A 17,937-nucleotide genomic window follows, 5' to 3' on the forward strand; every position below is an offset into this window, starting at 1 on the left:
ACCATAAAGGTATTGTAAAGAGATAAATCAGTCAGATGCCAGTTAAGTGTCTTGTTATATACACTACCTAGATAGTCTGTGATTGCAAACTATTTATTGGAAACATGGATTTCCAGTAAACAAATTTTCTGGTAAAATGTTCAAGGAAACCTCAACTTCACAATGGAGAATTTTCAATAATCAATTTTAGTATATACAGAACTTTTAGTTTTGAGAGTTATTTTTCCTAAAATATGACACTGTCTGTGAAACTAAGGCTTTAGTCTTAATTTGAGGAGCATGAAAGTGATTAAGCTTTGACATTACCTCAGACAGTTTTAAAGATATCCAGATTATATCTTCAATGTTTTTACATTATGTATTGGAAATAAGGAACCCTTATTTAGTAGAGGTCTCAAAGTTAAGGTCACAAATAATAGCTGTGGTGCTAGTGTCAGTTTACTATCAAAGTATAGAGCTGAAGGGAAAAATGCAGATACCATAAGACACATTGAAATTTAATATTTTCATAGTTTATTAATACAAATCATGATTCTAAAAGAGGGACATAACTCAAATGTTCATGCTTTTGACATTGAATGCAAATACACTCAACGTTTTAGCTACCCAAATTCCTAAAGTCCTTAGCTAAGGTCAATTTAACCCTCAACCCAACCCCAAAAAGACAGTAGACAGTGTGTGGTTTTTCATGTGCACGTTTTTATTTGGGTTCACTTGTCAGTGTACAGAAACACCCTGGCTTACATAGGCAAGGGATATCCCTCATTCACATAGCCTAGGGGACTCCTGCAAGATCTTCACTAAAAGGTAAAGCTTTCCCCATCATTGCAACAATAACAAACTGGGCCAAGATTAAGGCTGAAGTACAAAAAAGAAAAAACAATGTATCGAGTACATAATTTACATAAACACTATAACAAGTCATGTAAGCCCACTGTGACGAGGGCAAAGTGGCAGACGCTCTGGAATGACTAAAAGAAGAAATGTACATTGAAGTCCTCTCGGGGAAAGCTCCTCCTCCTGTAAGACAACTACCTCCCTTTCCAGTTTCCGCATCCCAAGTCAATGCGTCAGAGCAAAAGCCATGCTGATGTCATCTTATCCGAGAGGTTTAGGTTGGTCGTTTGTTTAAATCCTGCTGCATGGCCAGGTATGGTGGCAAGAGTTCGTTTAGAAGCACTTCCTGTGGACGATGGATGGGCCGGACTCATCGTACTCCTGCTTGCTGATCCACATCTGCTGGAAGGTGGAAAGGGAAGCCAGGATGGAGCCACCAATCCAGACAGAGTATTTACGCTCAGGGGGAGCAATGATCTGCAAAGAGAGAACAAGACATTAGCACACAAAAACACAAATAAATGCAACTGCATGTATATTGAGCAACTGCTATGGGCCTTTACCTTGATCTTCATGGTGGAGGGAGCCAGGGAAGTGATCTCCTTCTGCATACGATCAGCAATGCCAGGGTACATGGTGGTACCACCAGACAGCACTGTGTTGGCATACAGATCCTTACGGATGTCCACATCACACTTCATGATTGAGTTGAAGGTAGTTTCGTGGATACCGCAAGACTCCATACCTACAAGGAGGGACGATTAAATTTAGTATGTGTCTACTGACCAGGTAATGTGCAGAAATCTGCTAATACGAAAGAACTTTTGCATTAACAAGAAACCCACCCAGGAAGGAAGGCTGGAAGAGAGCCTCAGGGCAACGGAAACGCTCATTGCCAATGGTGATGACCTGTCCGTCGGGCAGCTCGTAGCTCTTCTCCAGGGATGAAGAGGAGGCAGCGGTACCCATCTCCTGCTCGAAGTCCAGGGCAACATAGCACAGCTTCTCCTTGATGTCACGGACAATTTCTCTCTCGGCCGTGGTGGTGAAGCTGTAGCCACGCTCGGTCAGGATCTTCATCAGGTAGTCTGTCAGGTCACGACCAGCCAGATCCAGACGAAGGATGGCATGGGGAAGAGCATAACCCTCGTAGATGGGCACGGTGTGGGTAACACCATCACCAGAGTCCATCACGATACCGGTGGTACGACCAGAAGCGTACAGAGAGAGCACAGCCTGGATGGCCACGTACATGGCAGGGGTGTTGAAGGTCTCAAACATGATCTGCAGGAAAATAATCAGATTCCAGTTAGTTAAACACCCTTTTGAAGCGATCAATAAATTAATCTTAACACACATGTGGTTAAAAGGAGCAAAAAAGGGCAGGCAGGACTCCTTAACACACCATGCTAAAAACTTTAAACTAAACTAGTGTTAAAAGAGCTGCCATGCAGGAAAATAAAGTTTAAAGGATGGACCTTTTGAACCTCCTAACAGGAAATCAAGGTAGAGAACAGAGAGCCTGAGAGAAAATGTACAGGAAGGAAATGAACAAAGGAAAAAAAGATGGAATAGAACGGTATGATCATAACAAGAGAAATGTGAAGTCACACCTGTGTCATCTTCTCTCTGTTGGCTTTAGGATTGAGGGGGGCTTCTGTCAGCAGCACAGGGTGCTCCTCAGGGGCAACACGCAGCTCGTTGTAGAAGGTGTGATGCCAGATCTTCTCCATATCGTCCCAGTTGGTCACAATACCGTGCTCAATGGGATATTTGAGGGTCAGGATACCTCTCTTGCTCTGTGCCTCATCTCCAACATAGGAATCTTTCTGTCCCATACCAACCATCACTCCCTGGAAAAGATGGATACAATTAGGCACCCATTTAATCAGTGAAGCACAAGGAATTGAATGGAGACCACACCCAAAAAAGGATTACCTACTAAAATGGCATGAAAGCAAATGCTTAAACTTCAGCAAAATCATACAATCAATATGAAACATGCAAAAACTGGATTGGATTTTACTGTTATTTAATAAAAGTACCACTTTAATTGCATAATACCTTTAAATACATCACATTGTCACCAATTTTAATTCTGAAAAAAAAAATCTGATTATACCTGATGCCTGGGTCTGCCAACAATGGAGGGGAACACAGCACGAGGGGCGTCATCTCCAGCGAAACCGGCTTTGCACATACCGGAGCCGTTGTCAACGACCAGGGCGGCGATATCATCATCCATGGCTGTAAAGCAAATAAAATCGTTAAATCGACGGTAACCTCCCTTGAGTGTTGCAATACTTGAAACGCACTTCTGTAGAGTCACGGTCTGGCCAGTAGGCGGCGCAAAATCGAAACCGAGCGATTTGAGACAAAGGAAGTAGTCAGGGAGACTCAGTATTGCCTTATATGGCAATAAGTACGAGCCGCCGATTCAGCGCGTGGATTCCGCCCAACAGACACGGCCACTCCCTGTTTCAAAGGCCGAGATAAGCGCTTTACAAAACTACCTTCCCTATGACGATACAATAGCAGAATTAAACTCTTATTTAGCCTTAATGCAAGAGTAAATGATTATATACTGAGAGCAAACGTACTTAGTATGCGAAGTACAAGAGCAGCAAGAAAGAATGAACCCTCGAGTGACCAGCCACATATTTTTCAATGTTGCAATGAAACCATTAAATCGCACAATATGTATCCAACACAACTGCAATGTTTAGTAACTTAATACATTTAACACATTTAGCATAACTTCAATAGGCTGTGAACGGCAGATAAGTTACGCAGGTTAGTGCTGTAACGTTAACGTTAGTAGCCACACCCACCATTCATACTGCCAGAGGAGCAGTTGAGACGCTTAATATACTAAATATCCATTTAAATAAAACTAACGATCATGTTAACTTATTACAAATGCCACAAACTACTAGTTGTTAAATCGCATTTCGTTTCAAAGCTGTACAAGTTAGATCAATACAACAGTTGACAGTGAAAGTTATTTCAATAAAAAAGCACATTAATAACCCAACATGTATCAAATGCATGATTTAACTCTTAACTACTATTGAACTTAACATTACCAGAAATTAAACAAATCACAAATATCAAAATGTACTCAGGTTAGGCTTGTGTAAAATAAATTTATATATATAAAAAAAATAAACATTTATCCTATTGTAGAGTAGAAATATTACTAATGATATAGCTGTTAAAGTCATTCTCACCTGTGATTTAGTAGGTTATTGTGAACAAGGGAAGGAAAGCTCTTCTCAGCGTGCACTGAAAACTCACAATACCGAGAGTGAGGCGGGTCACTAATTTAGACCCGGTGCGGCGGCCGGCTCCTTCCATATAAGGTAAACTTTCGGCATCGAGCGATGTGATTGGCCAGTCATCGTCCACTTGGCGAGTTACAAGCTTATTGCCTGAAATTCAAGTTTCGAGTTGAAGTAAGGCAGGGTCAATGGAACAGGCAATATTGAAAGATAAATAAATATCTGAGCAATCGGTTTTACACACCACATTACTATATTTCCTTGTATTAAGGATATTTACCTAACTGGGAACAGGGCACAGTTCAGTTATCATTTGTAAGCTTATGAGTGTCAATTGACTTTTTTAGATTAACATTATCAGTATAATTCAGCTATTGAATAACTAACATTAACTGCATAGCTGTAATCGATGTATAAAGTGCATTTCTGTACGTTCTTATTCAGGTTACAGGCGTGGTAAACAAATACAACACGTTACCTTATTTTACAGTAATAAAGGCACGCATCTGAACTATTTAAAGCATTTAGATCATTCTACCTGCATGTCTACGTAAAATATGTAGGCTAGTATTACTAACTTACACTTACGTTAATATTATTAGTCGATTGAGCTGATCACTGATCTATGGTTATTTGACATGCTACCTTACACGTAATTTATTAAAGTCTCATAAATAAAATACACTTTTTAGATCGCATATGTATATATTACTTATTTTGGACATATATTACAGTTTAAGGTTCAACGAACTAGGTGGGCGTAGCAGTATGCGGATGTTTCAGTGCAGGAATGAATGAGACATGCACGATGCATTGCCAGGACGTTTTAATCCTTAAGCATCGTTATACATTATTGTACCCGATAGATTGTTATTATTGGCATAATATTGGTTATTAATATAACAGAAAAGCTGCTGGACACAAAAGAACTGTGCGCCGTTTCCCTGAACTGCTTGGATTGGCTTGCTATGGACCACTTCCGGTGAACCCGGCTTTGCGTAATACGTCATAGCTGATGACGTTTTACACACATCCTCTGCCCCGCTGCATGCACTGCGGCTTTAGATGGATCTTAAAATGTTATTTCGCATTTACGTTTTGATATTTTATAATATCGTTACACGTTGCATAGTAGTAATGCGATTGCAAAATATCGTGAATACAATTTAAAGGTTAAAACTTAGCAAAGGCTACTACTGACATAAAAATAAAGAAAACTTTTTTACACCAAATTTATTTATAATTTATTTGTAATTTTTTTACTAAAAACTATGATTACCATGGTGAAATGTTGTAAAGGCATGGTGATAGGCCTAATCCTTAATAAGTTTGAAGCCTGGTTGCCAAAAGCAGCGATAATCCCTGCACATGACATGCAGAAACAGGTCTTGGTTGAATACAGATAAAAAATGTATTTAAAGTAATTTGCTATTCATGAGTTGGTCATATTGACACGTAGCCAAGCAACACATCTTCACAATATTTATATTTGTATCCAGATTCCTAACTTTTTACATTTGGTCAGCCCTAATACTGAATTTGTGATAACATCATTATATTGGTATGTTGCAGTGATTGGTCAACAGGCTTTATCTGATCGATGTTTGATGTGTTGTCAAGAATGGTTCTCCTAACTGCAATGACACCCAATTCGTCCCCCCACCTCCCAAAACACGCTGACCCTGGTAAGCACGTGCCTAGGCATGCAACAACATTAATAGTGAATTTTGTCCATTTGGACTATTTCCCACAGTGCACATATGACACAACCATGTATTTTATGATATAAACTGCTTCTTTTCATATAAGCTCAGTGAGTCATTGACAATAAATATGTTTAGTCAAAGAGGTTAATGAGTCATAGTCACACCTCATTACCACATAATCTTTCAAATTTACTAGTATGATCCATTAGACATTCCTAGCGTACAGCATGGGTATGGCATTTTTATCTTATTTTCTAGGTGTGTATGAGTGAGTATCAGCTGTATTTTGAGGGAGGGGTTCCTTTGTTATGAATAAGAATCGCATATGGTGTTATGTTTATGAGTTTTGGTTTTCATCATGTTTCTTTCATCAGCAGATGTCCAAAGACCTTATAAGGATGTTTCAAACAAAAAGAGGAAGAGGAAAAGCGACAGGTCTCACAGCACACGGCACAATGTGACAAATCTGAGAGGAAGTCTTACTTGTGTAAGCAGAATGGAGCTTAGTACACTTTGAAATATTACTAACACATTAACTTTGGTGGTAGACTTCTAACTCATTAACTATTTAATTCATTAATTAGATTGAGAAGCTAAAGGACAAATATACAACAACACATACAACAAAAAGCAATAAACTTACTTTTCCTCTATATAGCCTTATATGGGAGAAAATATACAGTAGCTGCCTCATTTTAATGTAATTAGACCTTTGTGTTGTGTCTTGTAAACAGGGACACTTTATTCAGAGGGTGTGCCCCTTTAAGAGAATTTCAGCCCATCTCCTTATATGGTAATCTTTGGGTGCGTCACATGGTGCTTTGGAACGCTTAAGCTGTGTCATGTGACTCATATAGCGGAAATTAGTGAGTGAGTGGTTGAGTGATTGAAAATCTCTCTCTCTCTCTCTCTCTCTCTCTCTCTCTCTCTCTCATCATTGTATATTATTCAGTAAGTTTCATACAGAACCACTCTCTAGTTGGTCTACTGTCTCCACCCATCAGACCTTAAAGACCCTATATGGAAACAGAGACAGGTAGTACATTCATATGCAAAAACCTGATAAGATTGACTGATGGATACTCCTCACCCTGAGCAACAGGTAGACTCCTAATATGGAAATATAAGCAAAATGGCTAAGTTTGACTTAGGGCAATTCAGCATTGACTTGTGCAATGTAAGCCATAATGTATTTCCTATACAGCTCGATTAAAGCTTTCAGAGTTGGGTTAAATCAAACTTCTCGTTCCCTAACTTGGCTACATTTTGACAATGCAGGCTAACTTGAAATAGGAAACGGTCATTATGCAACAAAAGGCAACAGAATGTACGCATTATGCACCAGGTGAGCTTTTTAGCATACTAAATAAGGAAAGGCGGGTGGACCTTGGATGTCGTGTCAGGAATGTATACATGTTGGAACACGAACAAACTGACATTTTATAAAGCAGGATAGCTCTTTATCTTGCACACTTGAACATATCTTAAAATCTGATTTGAACTTATATGAAATATAAGTGTTTCATAAATTCTTATAGGCATTTTCTAACTTTATGTTGTCAAGGACCCCCAAATAGCAGCTTTGCAAGGAATTCTGCCTTATAAACCCCAATATGTGTGATAAAGGTGATTGGAATAAAAACACACACACACACACACACACACACACACACACACACACACACACACACACACACACACACACACACACACACACACACACACACACACACACACACACACACACACACACACTAAAATGTATGTAGCAAGAAATGAGAGATAAACAATTTTTTTAATCTGAACTTTTCTGGGGACACCCTAGAACCTCATGGAGGCCCCCTGGGGGTCCCCGGACCCCAGTTTGAAAACCCTAGAGGATGATTGTGTTTAACTTATACAATATCATCAGCAGAGAGAGCTGTTGAGTCTGAGAGGAAAAATCTGATCTAATTCAAGATTTATGCAAAATAAATGTGACCTTCATGACACAAAGGTGGATTCGGTTCCAAAGATGCTTCATCTTGGAACAAAATCCATGACGAACTACAGGATGAAACAGTCCAGGCACATTTCTGACCTTGCTTAACACATAGCCAGAAGCTCAGGATTCACCACATTGTTTCTATAAAGTGCAGCAAATTTAAGAGAAAAGGGAAATCTGGCTTGCAGCATTTTACTAAATGACCCTTTTGGTTGACTCTTGCAGATGAAGCTCATTAATTCAACACATTGTTCATTACTTATGATTCAGTGGTTTAAGGCATGTTTGGTCAAAGCTTTTTTTGAACTTATTTTGACAGAATCTGAATGCAAATGTACAATGTATAGCTTTGGGCTGCATGCGTGTTTGGATCATTAAGATAATAATGGAGATTTGATTGGTGTTATGTATATAAGGGCAACATAACTGTTTTTTAAATTACTTATAGGCCGTATCATCTTGGGGCAAATTATGCTTTTGCTTTAATCAATTTTAGTGCAACTTGTTTTGTCCTCACAGTTCACTAGGATTGTCATTCTTTATCCTCACAAGAAGAAAGCCACTGCAAATAGTGACCTAGGACCACAAAAAGGGTCTTTATTTAAATTGAGATTTATACATCATAGGACAATATTTGGCAGAGATACAACTTACCTCAACCTCAGCACTTCTACCCCGGCACGCAGTAAGACTCCTGACTTCTGTCAATATTACTGCGGCCGAGGTCGAAGTGCTGCAAACTAAAAACTTTAAAAATTGCCACGTTTTATTTTGTGCCACCATACTATAACTACTCATGTAACAGTCTTTAAATAAAAAATGGAAGTGTTTGGTGGTTTCTAAATTCATCCCTGTTTGGATCCTAAGGAATGAATGGTGCTAGGCTAAATGCTAACACATTCATAGCATGCTGTACAAAGATTAAGTGCACACATTGAAAAAAGATAGGTATATATTACTTTGTCTATGTTGAGGTAAGAACATAGTAAAATATTGAAAAACGGTGGTGTTTTCCTTTAAAGTTGTCCAAAGTCCTTAGCAATAAAGTTTTTTATATATTTATGTTAGAACATTTACTAAATATCTTCTCTAAACATGATCTTTACTAATGTTTTTGGCATAATCAATAATTTTGACTCTTAAAACAATTTTTTGGCTTTGGCTACAAATATACCTGTGCATCTTATGACTGGTTTTGTGGTCCAGGGTCACATATATATTATACTTTATTTAAAATGTTTACTACACCCATTCACTAAATCTGTATTGTTTCAGGATCTGAATTTATTTGAAGAATTATCAAGGGACAAAAGAAAATACAGTTCCTTAAAGATGGAAAAACTTTTTCAAACAATAAAAATTGGAAAAAAAATATTTTATACATCAATAAGATTTTTTTTTTTTAATGAGAGGATACATTGGTGTTAGCTCAAACTAGCTAAAATGAAAAAGTATAAAGTATTGTAATTTGCTGTTTTTTTTAACTTAACCTATGTACATAAACGTATTGCATAACCTATTTGTCTTTTGCAGCCAGCAATGTCTGTGACTTTATTTGCATACTACCCAACACTGTTATCTTTGCTCAACATACAGTTGTGTATTGTATGCGTAGAGCATCTTTGTTTTTTATGAGTCAGAGACACCAAATGTGACCCTGGACCACAGTCTGCATCCACTTACAAAAATAAAGTTTTGCTATATTTAAATAGGAAATTAACAAAATTTCTTCATGGAACATGATCTTTACTATCCTAATGATTTTTGGCATAAATTAACCCATTAAAATTTATATATTTGATACAAATATACTAGTGCTACTTAAGACTTGGTTTTGTGGTCCAGGGTCACAAATGAGATGTATCAAAATAAATATTAGCACATAATAATACGATTTCATTTAAATTAATAACTGCAAATTATGGTGTGTGTAAACACGTGGAGAAATGAAGATCACATTAATGAAGAGATGAATTTTAATGATCAGTGCCGAAGACTCTGTATGGCCTTTAGAAGAGGAAGAGGAAAGCTGTTGTTTGCCCAGAAAATAACCTTTGCAACTTCCTGCTTCCTTTCCTTTTTGGTTTACCTCTTTTATCAATATTTTTCTTTAAATTTCTTTATACTGTATAGCATATGTTCTGCAAGTATTGATACACCCTTAAAAATAAAGGTGCTTAAATTGATAGTTCACCCAAAAAAGAAATTTCTGTCATACTTTTTTCATCCTCATGTTGTTCTAAACCTAAATAAATGATGGTAAGCACTAAGCACACATCTGATTGTAACCATTGACTTACGAGGAGAACAACATGAGGATGAGAAAATAATGACAGAATTTTTGGGTGAACTCCTTAAAAAGGTTCTTCACAGAAAAGAACGATTTTTGGTCCTTTCAGTAAAAGATTCTTAAAAAAACAATTTATTTCGTACCTTTTTAGTCTTCGGCTACTACAAAGAACCTTTTGTGCATCAGAAAGATGTAAAATATTATTTATTGAGCCATATAACCAGACTATGTTTGGGAACTTTATTAGCCTATGTAAAGGTATCAGGTGCTTTGCCTTTCAGATCAGCTTCTTCCCTAGCAACAGTGGTTATGCTGATGTGAGTAACTGTAGTCTGCATTTCATTTTACTATGGTAAATTAAGTTGAACAAACAGGTAACCAGAACTGCGTTTAAGTGGAAAAATGAAATAAAAAAAAATGCAAAAAGGTTTACATATAGCCTGGGCTTTTTCCCCCATCGGAACTCTCTCTCTCTCTCTCTCTCTCTCTCTCTCTCTCTCTCTCTCTCTGTGCGTCTCGGTCTCTCTCTCACGCGCCATCCTGTATCACTTGACACACCCACCCAGAACCGCTTGTTACTAATTCCCACCGAACCGTAAAGCCCAAACAACAAAGCCATGTCTTCTGAAGGTTTAGGTGAAACCTTGGTGATCCGGTTCGGCCTCATAAATGCCGGCAATAAATATCTCACAGCGGAGACGTTCGGCTTTAAAATCAACGCCTCTGCATCCTCCATGAAGAAAAAGCAGGTGTGGACCCTCGAACAGTCTGGGGATCACGGAGACTCCAATGCAGTGTTCATCAAAAGCCACCTGGGTCGATTTCTCGCCACAGACAAGGACGGCAACGTGACCGCGGACAGCGAGCATCCCGACCCAGACTGTCGGTTCCTAGTCATCGCTCACGACGACGGCCGGTGGTCACTGCAGTCCGAGCCCCACGCGCGGTACCTAGGCGGGACCGAGGACCGAATCTCGTGCTTTGCGCAGAGCATCACGCCCGCAGAAAAGTGGAACGTGCACCTGGCGGTCCATCCTCAGGTGAACATCTACAGCGTCGCGCGCAAACGGTACGCGCATCTGTCCGAGCGCAACGAGCTCTCCGTGGACCGGGACGTACCGTGGGGCGTGGATTCGCTCCTCACGCTCGTGTACCTGGATCACCGGTACCATCTGCAGACCGCCGACAACCGCTTTCTGTCGTGCAGCGGTGCCCTGGTTGGCAAACCGGACACCGTGACCGGTTTTACGCTTGAGTTTCGGGCGGGTAAGGTCGCTTTCCGCGATGCCACGGGAAAATACATCGCGCCCACAGGACCCACCGGGACCATGAAGTCCGGCAAGAGCGCGCGTGTCGGCAAAGACGAGCTTTTTGTCCTCGAGCAAAGTCACGGGCAAGTGGTGCTGACAGCCAGCAATGAGAGAAACATTTCCATGCGTCAGGGTATGAATGGATTTAAACAAATCATTTTTTTTAGATTAATAACAATTTTTTATTATAAAAATATATAAATATTTATTTATATCAAAATACGCCTGCATAGGCTGTAGATGCAAGTGATATTAAAATACATGCACGTGTATACTTATTGAATAAATCGTCCACGAGGTTTGTAAGTTGTCAGTCCTAATGCAGAACAGATTTTCACCTAGCTCTTTCTTTTATCTTTTGTTTGAATAAACATTTCCTTCACTCCTCAACTTTTATGCTCTGTTGGCCCTCACAGAATAGCCACATGTATTTGACGTGCAAAATGTGGTCACATGTGAAATATCTGGATTCATGTGGCTTCTCTTTAAAAACTCTAAGCTGAGTAACTTCATTGTTACAGTGTGTTAGATGAAAGCACTTTCTGTTTGAATGTTGTTTTAGGGGTTGATTTATCAGCCAATCAGGATGAGGAGTCAGACCTTGAGGTGTTTCAGATGGAGATGGATAGCCAGACAAAGCATTGTTCCTTCCGATCTTGCAATGGGAAGTATTGGAGCCTCACCCCTAGTGGAGCTATCCAGTGTACTGCCTCCACCAAGTAAGAGAGGTTAAATATGCTTTTCAGTAAAACAGTTTTAAGTTTTGGCTTGTGAAAAGTTGACATAACTTATAAAATCAAGTTGAAATTGTTTAACTTAATTTTTAAGGTAAAGTTACATAAAATATGTTGATTTGACATACATAAAATGAACAGCTTGAATGCACTGTAAGTGGCTTTGGATAAAAGTGTCTTCCTGGTGCATAAATGCACACCTTTTTTTTAAACCAGGTCACCCAGTTGTTTCTTTGACCTTGAGTGGAAGGGGACAAAAGTTGCACTGAAGGCCAGTAATGGGAAATACCTGGCAGCCAAGAAAAACGGACAGCTGGCAGCTGCTGTGGACACTGCAGGTTAGTGTTTGAGGCTTTGCTAAGCTTTAAAGGACAAGTTTGGTATTTTACACTTAAAGCCCTATTTTCAGATTGTTTATGATGAAATAGAACGGTTTTGACAGAAATTTCGGCATATGCGGCTGCCCCGAGAGTTTTTGGGTGTTTGTGTTTCAGCTCCTACCTTTACAATGGGTTTAGTGGTGCACTGGAACAATCCTTCCTAAAATGCATTAAACTTTCGTTTACAAAGACGTGAAACTCACCGGGTGGTCGGGAGTGTTCACTGATGTGCTCACACAGGAGTCGCGGCAAGATACGCATTCCAACAGGTTTTATTGTAGTTTTTGCCAACTCCATTGACTTGTATTAGATGTGCTGTGAGGTATGGTATTACTCCGCGCCGGGAACTTTGTTTCTATTCTTGCAATTGGCAAAAGCGGATTAGCGCCACCACCTGGGCTGGAGTGTCTATTATTCAAGCTCTAAGCGGAAGAATATACGAGTGTGGGGCGTTTGGAAAAATAGGTCCACAAGTTAACAACGAATGCTAAAACAGCTGTTGGAAAGCATCTTTTAACGCGATTTTTGTGTGAGCATATCAGTGAACACCCCTGACCACTCGGTGAGTTTCACGTCTTTGTAAACAAAAGTTTAATGCATTTTAGAAAGGATTGTTCCAGTGCACCATTAAACCCATTGTAAAGGTAGGAGCTGAAACACAAACACCCAAAAATTCTCGTAGCAGCCGCAAATGTCGAAATTTCAGTCAAAACTGTTCTATTTCATCATAAACAATCTGAAAACAGGGCTTTAAGTGTAAAATACCGAACTTGTCCTTTAATATTTTTTACAATATTCTTGTCTTTAGGTTATTCCAGTATCACATAAAATAGTTTTTTCCATTAAAGAATTGGGCATTAAAAAACATAAAAATACTAAGTGGTTCTTTTGTATACACTGTTGATGTTATAGGTGCTATATAATATATATTATCAGTGGTGGAGACCTTACGAAATTAATTGTTTTGTTTTGAATACTTAAGAACGAGCCATTTTTATCTACATAGACTGCGGGTCCCCTTACATACAGTAGAAGTCATCATTTCACGCCACCATGTTTACACAGTAACCCTAAACGGACAAACTGCTCTACAGAGCGCGTTTTGTTACTATGGTGTCTGTGACGATGATGTGTTTGTCCTGTGGCAGCTACCGTAGTTTCACTATGCATTTTAAGAAGGAGGGGTGAGCTGTGGACTGAGTTGTTGGTCAGCCTGAATTACAAGTCCCACATTGAACCTTGATATTTTAAATGAGGTTTGAGCATTACAGCAGAAGTAAATACTTTCATTGCACCAAAATTGCATACTAGTACATATTGAATTTAATGGTTCATTATTAAGCCACACCCTAGCAAACACTGTTGAGTGTCATAGAGACATGGGAGATGGTTTAAAATTTAAATAATTCATACTGGCAACCAGCTTATGGAGTCTCATCATTGGTAGCTACCAAGCCACTCCCTAGCAACAGAAGACAGTAGCCGTTTCTCAATGTCAAGGATACTTCCTTGGCAGGACTAGTCCTTACAAGTCACTTCCTTCAGAGGCTAGGCGAGGCTCCTTTTAAGCATTCGGAGAAGACGTTAAATGGAACAGGCTAGCAAGTGCACGTCATTACGTCATTGCGTGATTGAAAGGTGTGCTTTCGGTGCTGTGCGCATAGGATTGTGGGTGATTTCAGCGCGTGAAGAGCGCGAAGGATACAAATATGCATCCTTTCCTGTATATGGGATATTTCTCGAAAGAAGGACTCAGTCCTTGGCTGAAATTACGAGGATCCTCGACATTGGAACAGTCCTTCGACGAACGTCGATGATGTAGCATCCTCGAAATTATGGCTTCCGAGGATCCTTCCTTGACATTGAGAAACGGCTATTAAGGTAGCAACCTATTAACAAAGCCTACATCTCTGCATCAGAACATTGTATAGACATGGGGGGATCTTTTAATCATGTAAGCTTCATGTTAGCTTCATGTTAAATCATGTTAACATCATGCTAAATCATGCTAGCATCATGCTAATTTCATGCTAAATCATGCTAGCATCATGCTAAATCATGTTAGCTTCATGTTAAATCGTGCTACCCTCATGCTAGTTTCATACTAAATCCTGCTAGCATCATGCTAAATCCTGCTAGCATCATGCTAAATCCTGCTAGCATCATGCTAAATTGTACTATCATCATGTATGTTTCATGTTAAATCATGCTAGCTTCATGCTTAATCATGTTAGTATCATGTTAGCCTTATCCTAAAGCATGGTAACATCAACTTTATGCTAAATCATGTAAACATCTTGATAAATCAAGCTAACATCATGTTATCATGATAATGTTAAATCATACTAGCATCATGCTAGCTTCAAACAAAATCATGCTAGCTTCATGCTAAATCATGTAAGCATCTTGCTAACTTCATGGTAAATAATGTTAGCTTCATGTTAAATAATGTTAAATCTTTGTTGCATCATGTTAGCTTCATGTTGATTCATGCTAACCTCATGTTAACTTCATGCTAATTCATGCTAGCATCATTTTAACTTAATGTTAATTCATGATAACATCAGGTTAGCTTCATGTTAAATCATGCTAACATCCCTGCTGAAAAATCCAGCTAAAACCAGCATAAGATGGTGTAGCAAACTGGAGTAGCTGTGTTTTGGTAACATTTAAGCTGGTCTAGCTGGACTTTGCTGGTCAGGCTGGAAGACCAGCTGACACGCCAGCTTGACCAGCTTTGCCAGGCTGGGAGGACCAGCTTAGACCAGCTACTGCCACCTTAAACCAGCTAAAACCAGCTACCAGCTTATGCTGGTCTTTGCTGGAGTTTTCAGTAGGGATCATGTTTACTTCATGCTAATTCATGCTAACATCATTTTAGCTTTGTGTTAATTCATGCTAATATCATGTTATCACGTTGCTAACTTCATGCTAAATCATGATAACATTATGTTAGCTTCATGCTAATTCATGCTAGCATCATTTTAGCTTCATGCTAAATCATGATAACATCAGGTTAGCTTCATGTTAAATCATGTTAACATCTTGTTTACGTCATGCTAATTCATGCTAACATAATTTTAGCTTTATGTTAATTCATGTTAACATCATGTTATCACCATGCTAGCTTCATGCTAAATCATGATAACATCATGTTAGCCTCATGTTAAATCATTTTAGCACCATTTTAACTTCATGCTAAATCTAGTGTGACCATACGTGCCATTTTTCCGGGACACGTCCTGGCCAGGATTTCGGGTGCGTCTTCCGAAAGTCATATTTGTCGACTGCGTAGTAGGTTTATTATTTCAGGTTCTGTTTAAACTTGTCCATGTTAAACCTGTTGAACTTCTATTTTAAACGTTCAGGCCAGAATTTGTCAAGCCAATAAAAAGTTTGTCTACAAACTTTAGCATAGTTTCAGTCTGTTTTTGACACGTAAAACAATTTAAAAGGATCACATTATGCACTCACGCTTCTACTTTTGGCATTGGAGCAACCCTCATTCACATTTTATCATGTGAAAATGAGCAATCAGATAAGCGGGTCTGTTTTTTTTTACAGGTGAGCAGGAGGAGTTCGTGTTGAAGCTCATTAACAGACCATTGATCGTATTGCGAGGTGAACACGGCTTCATAGGTTGTCGCAAACAAGGAACCGGGACCCTTGATTCCAATCGCTCATCCTATGACGTCTTCCAGTTGGAGTACAACAACAATGCTTACAGCCTCAGAGGTATCCAGCTCTTTTATTATAACGACTACATTTCCAACTAGTTTTTACTGTAAAAAAATGGTCTCAATTGTCACTGGGCCCATTTAGGTACAGATATGTATAGCCCACATTTGGTACCAATATGCATCTCTGCGTTACAAATATGAACTCTATAGTTGCAAATGTGCACTTTTTTAATAGGGTATCACCCTATAGTGACAGCTAGGGACCATTTTTAAAACTATTTCTCTATTATTCCCCTTCTCAGACTCAGTTGGAAAGTATTGGACAGTGGAGGCAGACGGTTCTGTGGTTAGCAGCAGTGACACACCCACCTTCTTCAACTTTGAGTTCTGCGATTATAATAAAGTGGCCATTAAGACAAAGGATGGCAGGTATCTTAAGGGAGATCACGCTGGGGTGTTAAAAGCCAGCGGTCAGCGCATCGCAGACGCCACTTTGTGGGAATACTGAGTATACCGCGTAACACCGGCACCCACCTTTTACATCCACACACACTGAATAAACAACGTGTGTCTGTAAACTATCTTTAAACGTAAGCATAAAGCATCGTCTGCGGCATAAGCACAAGATAATAACATGCATTGTATAGCACACAACACCCTTAAGCATTTATGAATAATGTAATACACATAAGGGTTGAGAAAGAGATGTTTTGCACAAAAGGCACAAAAACGTAAGAGAAGCACAAATGAATATGAAGGATATAAACTGGATTAGTGTTGGATAAACTTGATACGTCCATATGGAGGTCCCGGTTGTCTTAATGATTTGATAACGTGTAATAATATAATAATTGGGTGAAATACAACTCACAGGCATCTTAGATGTTTTCATTTTGCTGATTTAACACATTTAAAGGTAGTGTTACATAATATCCAATCATTTGTTTACGCAAAATAGGTACACTGACGTATCTGTCACAAGCTGAGCCCTTAAGGAATAGAGCTGATGATCCAAATACAGTTTTAGGGTGAACTGTGCTTTCGTAACGAGGCCAAGGTTTTAAATAGCAGCTCTGTGTTGGAGAAAAATTCATTGTTCATATAAGAGAGGCTCTCATTTCCAAAGGAGCAAAGTCTCTTTTACATAGATAATACACACACATCAATACAAAGTGAGTCCAAAGCAAATCATGTACTCTACATGATTTGTTTGTCAAATTGTCCTGTATTGTGTTTGCCATGTTTGGTCGTGCTTGGTAAGGACCTGATACAACCCTTACAGAAATAACAGTGTTTTTAATGTAACTCTATAGCTTAATATTCATACGTGACTTGCACTTTTTCGGCTAAAGCTTTTTCATGTGAATGTGTTTTGAAGGAAACGATGAAATATTGCTTGTGCCTTTTTTGAGTGGGATAATGCTTATTTAAAAGTCATTTGATTGTCATTATGTGCCATTTGCAACTAGACATCAAAAGAAAATGAAGGAATAAAACGTTGTCAAAGACTAAAAGACTGGTTTGTGATTTATTTTTATTTTTTTAGATGTCATTTGATCTCACATATACAGTAATAAAACCATCAGTTACTTGATTAAATTCAATGCACTTGAAACAAAAAATATTTTAATATTTTTTAGTCAATGTTTTGTTTTAATGTAATTGCTAAAATATACAAATCAGTATTTTATACTGCATATAAACAACATAAATATTAAAATGCCCCACAGAAAAT

At 38.8% G+C, this 17,937-nt stretch overlaps 2 protein-coding genes across 2 annotated transcripts; one reads left to right on the plus strand and one right to left on the minus strand.

The window, feature by feature from the left end:
* Positions 1-679: 679 nt before the first annotated feature.
* actb1 (actin, beta 1) lies at positions 680-4,224 on the minus strand. Its single transcript, XM_055206005.2, has 6 exons — positions 4,068-4,224; positions 2,960-3,084; positions 2,451-2,690; positions 1,683-2,121; positions 1,401-1,582; positions 680-1,314 (listed from the first exon to the last, which is right to left on the minus strand). The coding sequence occupies exons 2-6, from the start codon at positions 3,080-3,082 to the stop codon at positions 1,171-1,173; spliced, it is 1,128 nt and encodes a 375-aa protein (XP_055061980.1). The 5' UTR covers positions 3,083-3,084; positions 4,068-4,224; the 3' UTR covers positions 680-1,170.
* Positions 4,225-10,603: 6,379 nt separating this feature from the next.
* On the plus strand, positions 10,604-17,703 carry fscn1b (fascin actin-bundling protein 1b). Its single transcript, XM_055206004.2, has 5 exons — positions 10,604-11,541; positions 11,971-12,127; positions 12,359-12,480; positions 16,087-16,257; positions 16,505-17,703. Exons 1-5 carry the CDS (start codon positions 10,716-10,718, stop codon positions 16,708-16,710), a joined length of 1,482 nt encoding a protein of 493 aa, XP_055061979.1. The 5' UTR covers positions 10,604-10,715; the 3' UTR covers positions 16,711-17,703.
* The last annotated feature ends 234 nt before the right edge of the window (positions 17,704-17,937 follow it).

The sequence above is a fragment of the Misgurnus anguillicaudatus genome, chromosome 3 (genome assembly GCF_027580225.2).
Source record: "Misgurnus anguillicaudatus chromosome 3, ASM2758022v2, whole genome shotgun sequence".
Taxonomy (NCBI): Eukaryota; Metazoa; Chordata; class Actinopteri; order Cypriniformes; family Cobitidae; genus Misgurnus; species Misgurnus anguillicaudatus.